This window comes from Diabrotica undecimpunctata, chromosome 5, assembly GCF_040954645.1.
Source record: "Diabrotica undecimpunctata isolate CICGRU chromosome 5, icDiaUnde3, whole genome shotgun sequence".
NCBI lineage: Eukaryota > Metazoa > Arthropoda > Insecta > Coleoptera > Chrysomelidae > Diabrotica > Diabrotica undecimpunctata.
In genome coordinates, this window is record NC_092807.1 from 88,927,129 (window position 1) to 88,947,824 (window position 20,696).

A 20,696-nucleotide genomic window follows, 5' to 3' on the forward strand; every position below is an offset into this window, starting at 1 on the left:
ATGCTATCAGACGTCACGTTATTTAACGAAAATTCATAGTCACTACTTTGATAAAAAACACTCTGAATTTTCTCCGAAACCGGCTCGGTATTGGACCTAGCTTCCACGGTAGTCTGATGTACTTTGCGTTTTTTCTTCTTTTTAGCAAAACAAGCTATTTTGATGTGTCCAACTTTCCTTCAATATGCATAGGTTGATTTAATGTGTTCACAAGTTTCAGGAGAATGTTCCCTTTCGCGCCGAAAACATTTCTTCCTTTCGCGATTAGCTAATTGTTGTTTGAACTGGCCCAGTTGATTTTTACGAAAATTTACAGCGTTTACATCTGCGCTCGACTTACTTTCTCGTAGCACCGCCAAACTTTCCACGTCCACCTCGTGTGCAAGGCACATGTCTTCGCGTTCTTAAGTTTTAACTTATCTGTAGCTAGCAACTTTTGCTGTAGCGATTCGTCGGTAATACCACAAACGAGTCGGTCACGTAGCATTATGTCAAGGCTAGTTCCGAAACCACAGGGTTCTGCCAATTTTCGTAATTGTTTCAGATACACAGATATTGTTTCATCAGTCTGTTGATTTCGACGATAGAACTTAAACCTGCACACAATTTCCGACGTTTTTGGAGAAAAATGCTTTTCTAACTCAACTATGATTTGGTCATAAGTTTTATCAGACACTTTGGACGGCGCGACCAAAGATCTAATAATCTCGTATGTATTTGCACCGCATAAACTTAAAAATGTAGCTTTTTTCTTATCAGGGTCCGTAATGTTATTTGCCGTGAAGAAAAAATCCATACGCTCGACGTATGATTCCCAACCTTTGGAGTCCCCCACCTTAAATTGTTCGATGTTTCCGAATGCCGCCATCTTGCACACAATTTGCTTTATTTATCACCGGGACGAATAATGCACTTAAACTGGCACATACACGGATCCCATCCTCGTCGCCAAATAATAAGTATCGGACCGGGTTGTAAATAATAACAACAGTATAGGAAATACTACCGAAATCACTCCAAAACGTAATGCAAATAAATATACATTAATTAAACGATCCTCCCGTCTGTCTCGCCCTGTGTTTCTTCCAGCTGATTGTGACGTAACCGCACTGTATGGTTGCCAATATATCATATCGCCAGAAAATAAAACATGTTAATTTGCCCAAAAAAGACAAAATGTATGGTTACAGCAGCAAATTTACTAAGATGTAAATTCGAGCTTGAAGGTAAGATAATAGAACAAATGATGGAGGTGATGGATTTAAATATGTAGGCATCACATTATCTAGCCATGGAAAGCTCGAAACTGAAGTGGAAGATCAAGTGAATAGAGCAAACAGAGCCGCATGCTGCCTGAATGAAACAATATTGAGAAATAAAAATATCGGGAAAGAAATGAAAGGCAGAATTTACAAAACAGTCATCAGACCAATAATGACATACGCGGCAGAAACACGACCTGATACAGAGAGGACAGAAAGGATGTTAGAAACAGCAGAGATGAAAACAATTTAAAAAAATTATGGTAAGACACTATGGGACAGAGCTAGAAGTACAGATATACGACGTAGATGCAAGGTGGAGAACATCAAGAACTGGGTAAGAAATAGAAGAGTAGAATGGAATGATCATATAAGCCGAATGACAACAAATAGAGTAGTAAAGACAGTAAGAGACGGTTCCCCAATAGGAAGACGATCAGCAGGAAGACCACAAAAAAGATGGAGCGACAACTTACTGGAGGCACATTGAAAAACAGACAGACTCATGTCTACATAAAAAGTAGAAGAGAATAAGAAGAAAATGGCTATAAACTGTCTCACAAGTGTGCCGTATTTAACCGGTAGGAACAATTACCAGGATTGGTCGTTTGCGGTTGAGAATGTCTGCGTTCTAGAAGGATTATCGAAGTGTATTCAAGGAACTAAAGAAGACACAACGCTTGTTGCCAAAGCTAAAGCTAAGTTGATATTGACTTTAGATAAATCCCTATATTTGCGTATGAAAGAAGTTTGTACAGCGACAGATGTATGTGATACGCTGATAAAATTATTGGAAGACTCAGGTTTTTTGAGGAAAATAGGATTGCTTCGAACTGCGGAAAACTGCGATTCCATGGAATCATACGTTAATCAAGTGATCTAAACGGCCCAGAAGTTGAATAGGACCCTCTTCCAGATTGATGACTCCTGGGTTGGCTCATTACTTTTGGTGGGACTTCCAGAAAGATATATGCCCATGATTCTAGCTATAGAACATTCAGGCGAAATCGCAGTATATGCAGATAGACGGCGCTAGCAGTGGAAAGCAGAAATCTTTAGCTACAAAGTCGAGTGAAATCAGCACTATGCATGTCAAGAACGTCAACAAGAAAAACAAGAGAAATGTAAACTGTTTTCGTTGTAAACAGAAAGGTTATTTTATGAATAAGTGCCCTAGTTTTAATAATAATGCGTTTAGTGCAACATTTTTAAGTGGAAAATTTAAATCTACAGATTTTTACATCGATTCTGGATGCAACACGCACTTACAGCGAGAAAAGATTAGTTGAGAAATATCCGAGATGCCATTTCGTCGAATATAACTGTGGCTAACAGTGAACTTCTGACAGTGGAGTGTGTTGGTAATATGATGATAACCACAATTGTTGATAATAAGAGATCTGAGGTAAGCATAAATAATATATCATATTATGTTTTTTTCTCAACTGATAAAAAATGGAAACGATGTTATATTTAACAATGCAGGTTGCAAAATATAGGTATAATAAAAATGGAATGATTGCAACAGCTGATTTAAAGCGCCCAATGAACAGAAAGTTTTTATGGCAACTACCATTAATAGTAAAACATGGCAGAGAATATTTGGTTATATAAATTTATATCTAATGAAAAATGGTTTAGTAAACGGTATAAAATACAACAGGGATATAAAAAATAATGATGTTTGCAAAGTAGGTTGTGAAGGAAAGCAGACTATTAGACTTCCGTTCAGTTATAGAGGTAATAGAGCTAATGCTTGCTTTGAGATTATCCACGCTGACTTATATGGATCGATGGAACTAACTTCGTTAGGAGGTTCTAGATATTTCTTTATCATTCAAGATGATTTTAGTAAGATGTCTTTTGTTTATTTTCAAAAAGTTAAAGATGAATCTTCTCGAAATTTTCGGAATTTTAAATCTTTAGTGGAAAAACAGAAGGATACTAAGATAAAGATTTTGAGAACCGATGGAGGTGGTGAATTTTGTACATATTAATATTTTGAAAATTTCCTAACACATAATAGAATCATTCACCAAAAGCATTCACCTTATCCTGTACAACAAAATGGCGCTGTAGAAAGATTAAACAGATCATTAGTGGAGAAAGCTAGGTGTCTTTTGTTTGACTCTGGTATAGAAATTATTTTTTGGACTGAAGCAGTGAACACTGCTGTCTACTTGGGAAACCATTCAATTGTAACTGGTGTGACTAAAACTCCGATAGAAATTTGGACCAACAAAAAACATGAAGTTAGTGATCTAAGAATCTGAGGTAATGATGCCTACCTAAAGAAAAAGGTATAAATGGGACAAAAAATCAAAGAAAACTCTCCTTGTTGGTTACAGTGACACAATTAAAGGTTACAGATTATATGATCCCGAAATAAAAGATATTGTTAGAAGTAGGGATATAGTAATAAATGAAAAATCAGTTGATGGTTCAATCACAGTTGGTGAAAAGTTGTGAGGATTATCAGATTCAGTGGTAGATAACCATAAATCATGTCAGGATCAAAATCGTCACGATGAAGAGAACACATCGATTGATGAAATTGCTGAAGACAATGACCTCGATTACCTATGTGACTTACCAAATTTGCCAGATGGAATCAGGAGATCAACCAGAATCCCTGATAAATTTGTGAGTTATTTGTGTTCGGATAGTGACAATGATCCAGTTAGTGTCGAGGATGCCATGTCGAGACCAGATAGTAACCTACGGTTAGTGGCTATGATAGAAGAACTACAATCTTTCGAGGATAATGCAGCATGAGAAGTGGTTGATGTTCCTGAAGATGGTTGTATAGTGATGTGTAAGTGGTTTCAGGTAAAGTGAAATATCGTGCCAGATTGGTAGCAAATGGTAACACCCAAAAGTTTGGAGTTAATTATAATAAAACCTTTTCTCCACCATAAGGCATTCTACATACATTAAGACTTTTATTTGCTTTGTCAGCAAATTTGAATTTGGATGTTTTTCATTTTTCATTTTTAAAACGGTGATCTAAAAGAAAATGTTTTTATGACAGTACCTGAAGGTTTAGAAATCGAAAATAACAAAGTGTTAAGGCTCAAGAAAGCCATATATGGTTTAAAACAGTCAGCTCGGTCTTGTATGAAAAAATCGAATTTCTTAATTAATCTACCTAGTAGATAGATTAGCTTTAGATAGATTCTTATAACTATCTAGATAGTTATAAGTAGTCTGATTATGAACCATGTCTATACACAAAAATGAAAAATAGTCTAAAAACCATCATCTCTGTTTGTGTTGATGATTTTTTTTATTTTTTCTAATGGTTCAAATGAATCAGATAATTTAAAGTTGAAATTAAATTACTGTTTCAAAATTATAGATTTAGGAGAAATTGAGAATTGTTTAGGTATGAAAGAACCTCGTAATAAAGAGAATGGTGTTATAACTCTAGATCAAAAATCCTATATTGAACAGTTGTTAAAAGGTTCAATATGGAGGATTCGAAAGAGGTTGCTACCCCAATTGAGATTAGTTTCATTAGATTTAGTATCATTCAGAAATGCATTCGAAGCATGTAAAACGGATATTAAAATACTTAAAGGCTACAAAAGAGTATGGTTTAGGTTATTCAAAAAGTGATAATTATTTAAAAGGCTATGGTGTTACATATGGTTGAACTCGTATTGAAGTGAGAATTCCAATAATATTACTGTTAACAAAGTGTTGTATTTAAAATACCAAAGTGACTAATGATATAAAAAAAGGCAAATCTGGCAACATTGCAAGCATCAAATTTTAAGTCTTCATATTGCGGAATAGGCGTATCCCACCCAATGGACCATCCATTTAATTCTTTTCCCATATTCAATACAGTTCTTCCCTAAATTAAGAGGACCATTGTACTGTCTCCAGACTCTATGAATTTTATTTCGAGATAAAGAAAAAACATAAAATGATTATACGAAGAAACAGACTTGTTGGGGCCAACTCCAACAAGTACACTTTTTGCCTACACTAAGAAGAAATTAAGTACCAAATTACAAGACTATAGATGTTATGTTAAAAAAAAAAGAAAAGGTACAATCATACCAAAAGGAAGAATATCTTCTGTTTATGTTTATCCCGTATTCAGTACTCAGATCAAGTACACTTCCTCACATCAAGAAGAATATACTTACCAAGTTTTAAGAATCTAGGACTTGCTTTTCAAGAGCGAAAAAGGCCTAATAATATGAAAGGAAGAAGAAAACAGGAGAACTAAATGCGATACAGTACAGCGGCAAAAAGCTAAATTATGTTTTCTGTAACATTTGTTGGACTGTATAAGACGATGATGGTAATGTTAAATAATCAGGGCAATTGGATTACAAATATGACAAATTAAAAAAAAATTGCATAATATTTTAACTGAATATTACTGGAGCAAACTTTGAAAAACGGTTAACATTAATGGATTCAGCGTCCTCGAATTAGATACAACCACCAGTTCTGCAACTTGACGTTTTTTACGACTAGCTCAGTGATAGGTGAAAATTTTGTCCACTTTTTTTTATTGAACTTTCAATCGAAAGTTATTTAAAAAACAAATTATTGTTTTATTTCGTTTATTATTTTACATCACACAAACTATTTTAAACATCTCAATAACATTATTTAGCGTAAATAGTAACGTTGTATTCTAAGCCATGACCTCTACCAGATTCCAGTTCGATTGAGATATAGGTGTGGTTCACTCCACCATCGGAGATCCAAGCAGTTGAACCTTTTTCGGCGCTCTTAATACTGATGGCTGTTACGCAGTAAATTTTTTGATCACCGCGCCATTCAACCTGAAAAGAAAAAACAATTGATGAAACTGTAAATAATAAGAATAATGAAAATAAATTCCTTCCCACAAAGGTCATCCTGGTGGTACAGTAGAAAAAACAATATTACTGTGATATCTAGGAGGAAGAGGACTTATACGCCATTTGCGAAGATGGTGGTTTAAGCGGTGTTACAACACCGCTTAAACTAATTACGCATAAACCATCTTTTTAAGAAAGAAAAAATGTGTATCCGGATAGGGAAACATTTGCATGAGCCACATATCAACCAAAATTAAATTAGTCAATATGCCGACTGGAAATATATTTTTCTACAAACAGAGGGTTTCCTATTCGCTATTTAGGATCAGGCTATTCCAATTACAAGTTTTCTGAAACATATCATCAAAGATCCTCAAAGGCCAATATCATTATCATGCTCAACAAACCATCCAATATCTTACCGCAGGCCGCTAGGCATTCGCTGCAACTAAATATAAGGAGCGGAAAAACCCAATAGAAGAGATACTTAACCAAGAAATGAATTATTCAAAAAAATGGAACTTCTCCAAACCAACAGTCTCCCCTATTATCAATAAGTCCCTAAGAGTATGATTGAGATTGTATGACATTAAACAATGATCAGTGTTTGAGGCACACAAACTGAACGAGGTAGCATTGCTCAGAATCGGGACAGATGCGTGGTTCTTTGAGTAGAAGAACCACTATTTTCCACTATTAACTAAACCATGGTAGGTTTCTCAGCAATAAAAAACCAGAAAACTTGTTTCCACTCACATCTCTGGTGGGTGAACGAAGACAGAAATTTTGACTTCACGTTTAATGGACTGAACTGGAAATTGTTGATACTAGAGCTCCAAGCCCTCGACATTTTTCTATATTTCTCCAAGAGTTCCAGAATACCAGCTTGCAAAGCTTCGATAATGAATAATATTTCTCACACATCATCGTAATTTCAGTCGCAAAAATTGCCCAAGGGCTAAGAGTGTTCCACTCAGCGGGCGTTTCTAACGCCGATGTTAATCCAAAGATAAACAAATCCAAATCCTCGATAAACGCAATAAAACAAGCATTAAACGTTTATTCTATTTCAAGAGCCACTAAGTGTTTTTTCTTTGAAAATCTTGAGATGTTTTTTCGAATGTTTATCATAAACTAACGTTTGAATATATAAGTGGAAGACGCCGAGTTAAAACCCTATATAGGGTCGCATGAAAGTTATCACTGTATGTATCAAATGGAATTAGAAAAAAAAATTTGAATTGTCCCCAATCAAATGCACATAATAGACTAGATCTTATACTAGTTAATCAACAAACTAGACAAACAACGTTTTATTGATGTGCCGATAAGGTCAAAGTCCTATTTTGGGGCTGTAGCAGCAGTGATGAGGAGAGTTTATGTTGGAGAAAAAATAAACTAAATGGCTATCTATCATTATACATTGCATCATTGTTCATTTTGCATCATCAATGAAATAAGAAGAAGCAGAATCGAGGATGATAATTTAAGAATGCAGATAAAGCCACCAAAATAAATGAAAAGGCCTCATAAATCTATATGCGATACCAAAAATAGAGTTTCAAAAGATACTGGAACGAAAAGTTCTAGATCTAGATGGACGAAAAGTCGATCAAAAAATTATTTAGCGAAGAGAAATACTAGTGGCAGCATAATCGTATCCGTTATGACTGTAGAAGAAACAGAAAATGTGAAAATTCAAATAAACATTAAGAAAATCAAGACCATAATAATATCGAAAACTCAGAAAAATAAAGTCACCCTCTTCTCCAGGTGTCTTTTTCTAAAGAAAGTTTACGATGACTGGAATTAAGGCTAGTTCAATCTTAGATGTTTATAACCAAGTCATATCTCGTCTACCAGAACCACGTCTGCACTCAATTTTTTCTATTAGCTTTATGAAGTAATATCTCTTATGACTAAGAACTTGTTTTACGGTTTTTTACTATTCCTAAAAGTTTTCAATTCATACAAATTGGCCATTTGATCTTTTTTATTTATGACTTGGTCCATCCATGGAATCTTGTATGCGGCGAAATATCCACATTTCAAAGCTTTCCAGTATTCTCAGTGTACTTATTTGCAATGTCTACGATTACATGCCTTAATTAAGCAAAATAACTTAAATAAAAGTTTTAAATTGCCTTCTCTTAGTTGAAATTTTATAACTTGGATATGAACGAGCTCATTATTTATCGCTTATTATCTATCTGGACTTTCCCAGTGCTACCTGAATTTAATAATTATGCGTTTTCCATAAAAAATATTATTTTATTAGCGTATCAAGTCGTAGGTAACTACCTGCTTTTGATGGTCTAATTATTTTGTCAGTTTCCGGCAAAAAATTTCCGGCAGTATCATGTGTAGTGTTTTTGAAGTGAATAGCTTGGATAAAGTGTTTTTCCGAGTTAAAGTTAAGTGGAGACAAAGTATTTTGCAATGCCTGTTTCAAAATCGTAAATTACATTCATTTTCACATGTCACTTCTTAAACGAGGAATAACAAAAATTGTACACAATTCTGCTTTTGTTCTTTAGATCCTCATATGAAAATTGATTTATTTGTGGAGCTCGAACATTTTCTCTTTGACAGGTTTTCTGTGAGAATAAGTACTAAGACTAAGTTAAAGTTAAAAAAGATTGCATTAGGAGCCGTTCAGTAGTCGATTCATATATCTCTTCAAAATGTTCAAGATGAATCAAAACAAGAAAAATGTTTGTTTAATCAAGACCTGTGTAAACTCTGTTAGCAGCCAACATTCCATTAAAAAATTACAAAATAAACATTTTAGGCAATTTTTGCAAAAATATTGTACGTCAATATTCCTAACGAGGCAACACTAAAGGTAAAAGTTTTTAGTAGAAAATTTTGAAAAATATTTAATTACAAATTCATACTATAATGTTTTAGATTCTTAATTATAATATCTGTTTTTGTGTCATTTCATGTGTTTTTATGTGAAAAATAAAAATACATTAAACATAAATGTTTATATTTAATATTTTGTTTTATTTTTGAGTATTTTCAATATGCATTTGCCTATTTAGGCATATTTAGAAAAAATAGCTGCTAACTTTTAGTAAAAGTAATGCATTATATATGCGCATATTTTCGTAATTTTGTGTTGCATATATTCAATTTTCTATACATAACGTTACAGACATAAAGTCGACCTTACATTATGCAATTTTCATGCTATGTAAGAGCTGAGTCGTTTAATTCCAATATCCGCTAACTCCACTTTTTACACATTTTGAACTATCTTTGCTTTTAGATAGTCTGTGCAATTTTTTAGATGTCATTATGTTCTTTTTGTGCCTAAAACCGCCAGCTCCCGACTAAATTTGACAACAAACTTACGAATTTGTTCCAAAACCCGCCAACTTCTTTCGTACTTACTTCCAAATCCCGTTACATCCGTTTCGACCAAGCACAACACTCTATTCTGAAGATTTCAATTTGACGGTACAGTCCAAAACTGTGTGAATATTGCTGTCGGTAATTTGCATTTATTAATTAAAATAATGGAAGAACTAATTAAACAAATTGCAAAAGCATGTCCTAATAAAGGAAGGAAAAGAAAAAGTCAGCCGGATTTATGGAAAAAGAACAAATTGAACGAAAAAAGGAGAGTTAAAGTTCTGTTTTTTACTGGCTTTAGGTAGTATTAGTAAAGTGATACAGCATGTCCGTTTTGTTGACAATTCATAAGAAGAACATTAGGGTAACATTAATTCTCTATGATTTACAATTATTTATTTATTATACACTTGTAAGATGAGCTACGTTTAAATCCATGTTTTTCTTTTTGGATTAATGTTATTAACAGTGGAGTACATTCTAACATAATTCCGTCATGTATTATGAGTAAGTATCTTTATTTTTTTCAGATATGCACCTGTTGATTTGCCCGTTTTACCGAAATGCAAACATAATACAAAAAGCTTAAAGTGCGGTTCTTTGATAATGACCGATATCATGAATATACACAAGCATTTTTACACAAAACGTAATAAAATATACCAAGATAATTTCATTTTAAAGAACTGTGTGACAAAAAATATTCAAAGACATCGACCTAAAGATGAAAGTCGAAGTTCCAGAACAATGAGTACAAAATATTTCCTTTATAACAAAACTGATGGAAAAAATTTGCGTGTATGCAAATCAGCTTTTATGTCAATTTTACGTATCAACAAGGACATAATTACTGGAGTATTGCAACGGTCACACCAATCGTCAGGTGGATTAGCAAAAGAAACCAGAGGTGGAGATCACCGATCTCAGAAAAACGAAGAAAAGCGTATCGCTATTCACAATTTTATTCAGTCGTTTGAATGCAGCGAAGCACATTATTGTAGAGGAAAATCGGATGGACGAGTGTATTTGAGCCCTGATCTCAAAATAAAGTGAAGCAATCATTTTTCAGGAAGGAATTGAACATTAATTACAATATTGGTTTTGGAAGCCCTCGAACTGATGTACGCTGCCGCTGTACCGAATTACTGGAGAACATTATGTAAACGTGGCTAAAACATACGAAGAAAAGCAGTCTCTAATGGTAACTAAACGAGTACATAACTTAAAAGCTAAAGCGTTTTATAACCAACTCAAAGATGAAGACAGTAAAATAATGTCACTTTCTTTTGACTGCCAGAAAAATCATTGCCTACCAAAACTTCCTGACCAGAGTGTATATTTTAGTAGGCAATATATGTAACTTTTATAACTTCACTATTGTCATTGGCAATTCTAAAAGTAAGCTGAGTACTGAAAATGTTTTGTGTTACTATTGGTATGAAACAGAGAGACCCAGAGGGTCAAATGAAATCGTAAGTGCAGTTTACCATACTTTGAAGACCATAAACATACCAGAACACGTAATAATATTGAGGTTATTTGCAGACTGCCAAAACAAAAACACAATTTTGATTGGTATGTTTTGCAAGTTGATGTATTCATTTTCATCAGTTCAATTAAAATAAATTGAGATTATATTTCCGGTAGTCGGTCACTCTTTAATTCCAGCAGACAGAGTGTTTACTAAAATAGAAAAAGACATTCGAAGAAAAGAAGTCACCATGAAGCCAGAGGAATATGTGAAAATTTTAAGTCAGCATGGACAAACATTCCATCTCCCACAGGAAGTACCAGTTTTAGACTGGAAAAACGCAGTAAATGCTGTATTTAAACCTCCAGGAAGTTGGCATTTTGGTTTCAATATTTCAAAAAGATTTTTTTTATATAAAAGGAAAACGAATGTTGCCGTACAAGGAGAGGAAAATTACAGGAGTGAAAGAAATGATAAAAAACTGGTTGCCAAAAAGGGTAAATCTGTATCTATCTTATCACCTATTAACTTACCTGTGGGAACTAACTTGAAAAAAGAAAAAGTTAATGATGTCTGCAAATTACTACAGAAGCATTACGGAGAGAATTGGCGTGAACTATCCGACTTAAACTATTACTACAATACTGAACAGGCCTACCTTAATGGAACAGCAACAAGTAAGGAGGAGAATGAAAATGAGGATATTGTTTGTGAAAGAGTAGTAGAAAATGAACAATTTGTTTAAATTTTTTTTTGTTTTAATATAGTTTTGTATGCCTTAATTTTGTGATTTAAATATAAATATTAGTCTCAGTAACTGACTTTTTCATTTAGACAACCTATATAGGAGCAAAAAAATAATTCGTTACAAAAACCAATAAATTCACCTGTAGTTATATCCAAAATCCGCTAACGCCACTGGTTAGTTTCAAAACCCGCTATATCCATTTTTTATATATAAATCAATGTTTATCTTTTTTTTTAATAATCAAATTACGTAAATCAGGGTTATAAAGAAATTAGAATTACATTCCCTAATGGAATAGTTACAATTCATTTAGACAGGTACTCGGAAATAATAGATACACTTTTTTGCTTTTACTGAAAATATGTTGCGCGTGGAGTTAGCGCACATTGGAATTATACGACTCACTGCTATACATGGCAGATTATGCAAATACGCATGCCCACGGGATATTTTCAAGCAATATAGGTATGTGCTAGACGGAAAATTAGAACGTGTTATATTTTTCATGCTATTTTGATACAATTCATCGTCAAAATTCATGTTGCCAATATAACAAAATTTATAGTTTAGAATAAAACTTAACCTTATTGTGTAAGTGTAAATGTTATTTTATTATTTCATGATGGACTGAAATTTCTAAGTGAAATATCTGAAGTTAATGTTTTACATATTTCTTCTGTTGGCAACAGTGAAAGTGGTATCCCAAAATTGCACAAAATAGCTCTGATGTAAACATATCAGACTAGGCAAGAGATATGCCACTCAAGACGGACTTGCGTAGCCTGAGACTTTCATTGCCTAGATGTAAAGCTATCTTAACAGACAGCTAAGATTCGGCTAGACAGTCAAGAGATCTGAATTTTTTCACCTGCTCTATAAGATGCCGGTTAATCGATAAATTCTTCGTTGTTAGCGATCATTACGGTGTAGTGGGCATATCGGATATTGTCGACGATTTTCTCCTTGACTGTTATACTCTCCTGTGGGTCATGTAAGGTTTTTTTTTAATTTTCACTTAATATAGATTAAATAATAGATGGGATAGAACATAACCTTGTCTAGCGTATCTTTAAATATTAATGAAAATAATGGATAACACACTAAACGCAGTAGATATACAATAATTAAGAAAAATAAGAAAATAGGATGAATTAATTTTATCAAAAATTAAACAGGAAACTAAATTGGTATGGTCCTAGAAGGTATAGCAAAATAAGGAAGAGATCAGCGAGGAAAAATAGGTAGACCAAATCATAGTTATAGGGCGAGAGAAAGGAAAAAGTTATCAACCGATGGAAGAATTGCCAAAAAACCGGAAAAAATGAACAAAAAATAAAAAAAATATTTATTCGAAATGTTTAACTTCTAAAAAATATAGGTTCTAGAAAAATGAAGAAGAAAACACAACAGTAAAATGTAATAATAAACAATCGTCTTATAGAGTATTTACTATATCGTATGGTACTTACTGTTTCGTCTCTTTTGACAAAAGGAATGCTCGTCTTGTGGACATAATCTTTCAATACGGCCTGTTTTGGATTTGGATGAGTGCAATTGCCTTCTATAATATCAAGTGTACCCTTTTGAAGACTGACGGAACTTGCAAAATGGACTGCAAGTACGCACAAAATTGAAAGAGTGATTATTTGCCTCATTTTTTACTCTAGGTTTTCTGTAACGTGTAATACAATGTGAAATCGTTTCGGATTATTTATAGCACTTGCACAGGTAGATAAAATTGTAGAATTAATTTGAGATAACAACGATAAGAGACAATTCTGGCTAATCTTTTTAATGAGGTTTCAAGAGTTCTTTTTAATGTTATTGATTCTGTAAATTTGATTCTAGAAAATATACTTGTTTAAAAATTGTATGAAATAAAAAAATCATCGAAAATCGTAGAAAAAAACAATCATCACAATTCTCTTCCCTAATTACATTTCTTCGTAAGTTTTATCTTAAGTCATACCGATATCAATCCCCTTTACCGACGTGTACTGCCTAAGGGTCTCCTCCAGGTCTTCTTTGGTCTTCGTCTTCAACTCCTTCCAGGAAACCACAGACCAGCAATTCTTTGTATTGGGTGATTAACCTCTCGACGTTGAACATAATCAAATCGTCTAGACTTCCCCTAATATCATTATACTTAATTTGATTCTTTTTTGTAACTCACTCATCCATCTAAGTATTCTCATTTCACAATACATCTCTCGCTTCTTTCCACTTCAAACATTCAAACCTAATTCAACTGCATGTACCTCCATCTATTTCCCCATTACTCTGTAATACATATCCTAGGTACTTAAAACTATTACTTTTCACAATCATTTCACCATCCAAAATCACCAAAAAGCCCTAGAAACAGTTTTTCGCGTTTTTTAAGATGGCGCACAAAAAATCTGAAAAAAATCAGAGATATAGCTTTTGATCAGAGGCGTATAATATAAAAAAATTGGACTTGAAACCATCTTCAAAACTAATTTAATAGCCCTTTAACAAATGTATTTTTGGGAGGCATTATTAACCTACGGGTCTATAAAAATAGACAAGTTGCGCTGGGTCTTATTTTTTAATTAAATAAAATAAAAATATAAGAAAATTTATTTAGGTTGTGTCGATACCAAAAAATATTATTAACTCCGCCAAAACCCTTAAAACCGTGAAAAACATGTTTTTTTGGGGAATTTAAAGGTGTTTTGCCCAATTTTTGAATATCCTAAAGGCTTAATTTAGAAAAATCTGAAAAAAATCAGAGATATAGCTTTTGATCAGAGGCGTATAATATAAAAAAATTGGACTTGAAACCATCTTCAAAACTAATTTAATAGCCCTTTAACAAATGTATTTTTGGGAGGCATTATTAACCTACGGGTCTATAAAAATAGACAAGTTGCGCTGGGTCTTATTTTTTAATTAAATAAAATAAAAATATAAGAAAATTTATTTAGGTTGTGTCGATACCAAAAAATATTATTAACTCCGCCAAAACCCTTAAAACCGTGAAAAACATGTTTTTTTGGGGAATTTAAAGGTGTTTTGCCCAATTTTTGAATATCCTAAAGGCTTAATTTAGAATATATATATATATATATATATATATATATATATATATATATATATATATATATATATACAACCTATAAAAAAAACTTTGATTTGATCTATTTTGAAGTCTATAAAATGGACAAAACCTAAAAAAAAACATTTTTTCGAATTTGTGAAGATGGCGCACATACGAAAAATCTGAAAAAAATTGGAGATATTGGAGATTAAAACAAAATTGGACAGTCACCTCCAAAAAAAGTTATATGCTTTTTTCAAAAAAAAAATATATTTTTAGGTTATGTACACCCGACCTACGGGTCTATAAAAATAGAAAAATTGTGCTGAGTCTTATTTTTAATCACATGAAAAGTAAAAATATGAAAAAATTAATTCAGTCGATGTCAAAAAATATATTTAATCACGAAAAATTGTGAAACATATGGTTTTTGGGGTGGTTTAAAGGTGTTTGGCCAAATTTTTAAAAGTTCTAAAGGTCTGTTCTAAAGATCTGTTTTAATGTCTATAAAATGGAGAAAATCCCCAAAAACTCATTAAAAACAATTTTTTGGATTTTTGAAGATGACGCATCATACAGAAAAATCTGAAAAAGTCGGAGATATATTTTTTGATCAAATACACAAAATCAAAAGAAAATTGGACCTACTACCACCCCCAAAAAAAAGTTATACGCTTTTTTCGAAAAAAAAAAAAATGCATTTTTAGGTTATGTACGCTCAAACTACGCGCTACAGGTCTATAAAAAGTAGATAAATGTTGTAAAAGCCTTAACCAAGCTTGTGAATTTTTTGAAATTTGTAAATTTATTGCAACCTACCTAAAAAAAATAAAAACGAAAAATTTACGTTTTGGGGGTTAGGGAGTGGAGGGTGGTAAGTGGCGAACTAAAATTGCCCTTGACCTTATTTTTTAATCACATAGAACGTAAAAAAATTTAAAAAAATGAAATTCTGTCAGTAAGGGCATTTTGCCTTAACGGGCGATACCCTTTGTATACGCTTCTGATTTTGATTTTACTACTGCTACTTTGGCTTTCCCTTTTGATACCGTATTATATTTGACCGTATAACTTTGAAAATCTGTGTCCGATTTTTTTTTGCTACTCTTTATATAATTTTTCCTTCTCTTTTATTTCAGGTCACTTTATTCTCAAACTACTTTCCTGACGTTTTTCCAAGTATTACAATGGCAGTATCTCTAATGATACTGGCCATCTTCCCTCAAATGGTGTAAGGATTTCCTTTTATTTTTTCTACTATTCTTACCCTAAATAGACCTTTCTCTCATTTTTAACATCCAAAACTTAAGTGTTTGTGGTCCTGTCCGATATTTTAGTTTAGTTTAGCTTTTTACTTTGATGTCCAGCACACGCAACTTATTTTTTTTTCTTATTGCCTCACTTACTATTACCTTGCAGTACTTACATTGGTGTATTTCGTCTTTTCTTGCCATGAAACAGTCTAATAAAACTTCTTCTATTCTTTTTCTTTTTTGTAGACATAACTCTGTCTGTTTTTTAATGTGCCTCCAGTAAGCTGTCGTTTCATCGTTTACGTGGTCTTCCCACTGATCGCCTTCCTATTGGGGAACCGTCTCTTGCCGTCTTTACTACTCTATTTGTTGTCATTCGACTTATATGATCATTTCATTCTGCTCTTCTATTTCTTACCCTGTTTCTAACATCCTTTTTGTCCTCTCTGTGTCAGGTCGTGTTTCGGCCGCGTATGTTATTATTAGTCTGATGACTGTTTTGTAAATTCTGCCTTTAATTTCTTTTTCGATATTTTTATTTCTTAATATTATTTCATTCAGGCAACCTGCGTCTCTGTTTGCTTTACTTACTTGATTTTTCACTTCTGTTTCGGGCTTTCCGTACCTAGATAATGTGATGCTTAGATATTTAAACTCCATAACTTGTTCTACTATCTGGCCTTTCAGCTCTAATTTACATCTTAGTAAATTTGATGTTATAATACTCTAACGGATATCATTATTCTCCATAAACCATAGGGGCAGCATATCTCACGAATGCAAAAATAGAAAACTGTATTAAACGTTAGTAATTTTATAATCAGATTTAAAATATATAAAAATGATTTATTTTAATAATAATATTCATGTCGGATACAGGGTAAGTCAAAACACATTGGTAATTTTAAATGAAACACCCAGTATTTTACATAACTTTCGAAAAGTAATATTACCACCCGTTAATTTAGATATTTACAAATGTTAATGATATAAAATTTAGTCTCTTACATATAAAGTGTTTTAAGATATAAAACCAAAGCTTTTAATGATATAAATGATAATAATATATATAATAATATAAATGATAATGATAATAAATAAAACTTTTAATGATATAAAATTTAGTCTCTTACATATAAAGTGTTTTAAGATATAAAACCAAAGCTACTAATAAAATAATGATGATGACAACTCACTTCTAAGAAATTTAAGATCTTTTTCTTCTTCTTAGCCTTCTGTCGCCCATATTTGGACATAGGCCTCTCCCAACTCCTTCCATCGGTCTCTATCCTGAGCAACATATTTCCAATTTATTCCGGCTATTCTTTTAATACCATCAACCCTCTTCCTCCCCGTTATCACCCGTCTTCCTCTTGGTCGTTTACTTTCGTAAGCGAAGGAAATTTAAGATAATCCAGAGTATTACGGAAGCTACAAAATCAATTGGTACATGCAGGAATAAAAATAAGAAAGTCCTCAATTTAAAGTCAGTGGATTTTATATATATATATATATATATATATATATATATATATATATATATATATATATATATATATATATATATATATATATATATATATATTTAGGGATTCTACAGTATTTACTGCCTTCTCTCGCTCAACCGTTTCCATCTCTCTCTGTTGCTCCATTCTCCATCGTTAAGGTCTCTCTTACTCATGGCGTCGTCTACTTCGTTCCTCCAGGATTTTCGGGGTCGTTCTCTTTTCCTCCTTCCTATGGGGCTCCATTCGGTTATTCTCTTTATCCATCTGCTGTCACTAGTTCTTCTTACATGTCCATACTACTTTAGTCTTTTTTGATCTATGTATGTTAGTATGTCTGTTTCTATTGATGTCATCATCATCATCATATAACGGGGGTCCTACGGCGATTGCCGCTTCCCGCATTTCAGCCTCCATCTTTTCCTATCTCTCCAATCTCCTTCTTCTAAGCCTCTAGATTGCATTGTTTTTGTAATTTCTCTTCTCCAGGAATTTGGTGGTCTTCCCCTTTTCCTTCTTTCTGGCGGAACATACATTAAGGCTTTCTTTGGCCACCGCTCCTCCTCCATTCTCATCACGTGACCATACCATTGTAATTGCCTTCCTTGTATTCTATCTGAAAGAGTATCTCTAATTCCTGTACGGTTTCGTATTTCCTCATTCCTGATTCTTTCCATTCTCGATACTCGATATGACCTTCTAAGATAATCCATTTCCACAACGTCTACTTTATCTCGTTCATTCTTTGTCATCGTCCAACATTCGGCACCATATGTGGTAATTGGTTCTACAATTGCTCTGTATACGCGAAGTTTGGTATGCATCTTTATTTTATTAGACCACAGTAATGAATTCAGTATTCGGATGCATTTTTTCCCTTGGGTTATTCGGTTTTGTACATCTATCTTAACTCTGCCATCTGCTGATATGATGCTTCCTAGATATTTATACTGGTTGCAGCCTTTTATGACTGCGTTTTCAAGCCTCAGATCTGTGGTATTTCCTCCAATTTTTAAATATTCTGTTTTGCTTATGTTTACAGTAAGCCCCCATTTGGCATATTCCTCAAATAATTTTTGATTCATATAATTTATATCTTCCTCATCGGTTGCAACCACCACCTGATCATCTGCAAACAACAATGTATACAGAGTTTCTTGTCCCACTTCGATGCCCATAAATCTACATTTATTTCTCCAATTCCTCAATGCTTCTTGGACGTATATTTTAAAGAGTGTCGGTGACAAACAGCATCCTTGCTTTAGGCCTTTAGTGACTTTAAATTCATTTGAGGTTCTGGTTCCAATTTTTACACAACTAACTGCATTTTCGTACAATTTATATATCGCTCGGATATACGTCGAATCCAATCCGGACCTTTTGAGGACCTCAAACATTTTCTTTAACGGGACACTATCATATGCTTTCTCAAGGTCTATAAATACCAAATGGGTCTCTACTTCTTTCGACACGCTTTTCAATTATTTGTCGTAGGATAAATATATTATCAAGGCAGGATCTCCCGGTACGAAAGCCGCTTTGTTCTTCAATATCTTGTATCTGTCTTTCAACCCTCTTCTTTAATATTCTGCCGTACAACCGGCCCACAGAGCTCGTCACACTAATACCTCTATAATTGGAACAGTCTCTTTTATTCCCTCTCTTATATATGGAGCTTATATAAGATTTATTCCAATCTTTAGGAATTTCCTGTCCACACATACATTTATTGAAAAGGTCTACTATTAATTCTAAAAGTGCAGTCGGCCCATATTTAACCAGCTCTATGGGAATGTCTCCAGGCCCTGCGGCTTTTCCGTTTTTAATCTCTTTTAAGGTTTTCGTCAATTCAGATAATGTTATTCACATTCTATTGATGTTCTTTGCTTTATTTCGTCATTACTTCTCCTATCCATTCTTGTTTCTCTGCAGCATCTTCGCAGGCATTCCATCTCTGTTGCTACTTTCTTACTGCTGTTTTTCTTGTTTATGATCCAATTTTCAGCCCCATATATCATAATACTGCGTTTTTGTCTTCATATTTAGGTGTCTATCCCACCATACTGAGTTAAGTTGTCGGATTGCTGTTCTTGTTTGTCCTAATCTTTGTGTAATTTCTTCCTCTGTTGTTGCCTTTTTGGTGATTATAAACCCCAGGCATTTGAATTTAGCCTTTCCTTTGATTGTTACGTTGTCATCAATCTGTAGATCTTCTATGTCTTCTTCACTTGTAGATAGGTACTCTGTTTTCGCGAGGTTAATATCTAGGCCAGCCTTGGTATATTCTTCTTGTAGTTTCTTCATCATGTAGCTGAGGTTTTCTTGGTCTTGTGCAATCACTACTTGATCGTCTGCAAAGCTTAACGTATATAGGTATTCGTTCCGTACCGGTACTCCCATGCCTTCACATTTTCTTTTCCATGTAGTCAAGGAATTTTTTATTTATGGATTTTATTTTTGGGATTTTTTATTTATGTGCAATCGGTGCTTACAGTCAGGTGTTTGGTATAATTTGTAAAATACTAATTTAACTTAGTTGTGTTGTGGGTGATATTTATATTCCACGATGGCAACCACATCAACTTTTAATACGCAGAAACTGGTCAGTAAAAGTCCTGATTCTCAACTAGAAAAAACTATTAGATTGAATATGCTTGATGCGTTAGTTCACAAGAAGCTGGAGGAAATATCAAGCCAAAAAAACCCATAGGAAAGAAACTAATGGAAACTGATGACTTTGTTAAAACTGCTATACATCGTAAAGTTCATTTTTTTATTTATATAAAGAAATACCTACCATCGATACGATTTGGAATAGTATTACAGAAGAAGACAAACTACCGGTTTTTGGGCGAACAAAATTGTAGAAGTGTCTTAAGGAAATATGTTTTTCGTGGAAAAAATGTAACAAAAGAGCTTTACTTTTTGACAAATATTATATTGTTTGGTGTAGAGGAGAATATCTAAGAACAATTAAAAGGTTCCAAGCATAAGAAAAAACAATTTACTATTTAAATGAAACCTGGTTAAACGAAGGGCACACTGTTTCAAAATATTGTGTTGATAAAAATAAAAAAATATTACCAATTTGCGACATGCTTTTATAGAAGATTATTCCTGACTTGAAGCCCCCTATTGGAAAAGGTCGTAGACTAATAATTATTACTCATATTGGATCTTAAACTGGCTTTGTAAATGGTGGTTTATTAG

At 33.2% G+C, this 20,696-nt stretch overlaps 1 protein-coding gene across 1 annotated transcript; it reads right to left on the reverse strand.

The window, feature by feature from the left end:
• Positions 1 to 5,828: 5,828 nt before the first annotated feature.
• LOC140441445 (uncharacterized) lies at positions 5,829 to 13,371 on the reverse strand. Its single transcript, XM_072532176.1, has 2 exons — positions 13,137 to 13,371; positions 5,829 to 6,070 (listed from the first exon to the last, which is right to left on the reverse strand). The coding sequence occupies exons 1-2, from the start codon at positions 13,320 to 13,322 to the stop codon at positions 5,891 to 5,893; spliced, it is 366 nt and encodes a 121-aa protein (XP_072388277.1). The 5' UTR covers positions 13,323 to 13,371; the 3' UTR covers positions 5,829 to 5,890.
• Positions 13,372 to 20,696: the final 7,325 nt, after the last annotated feature.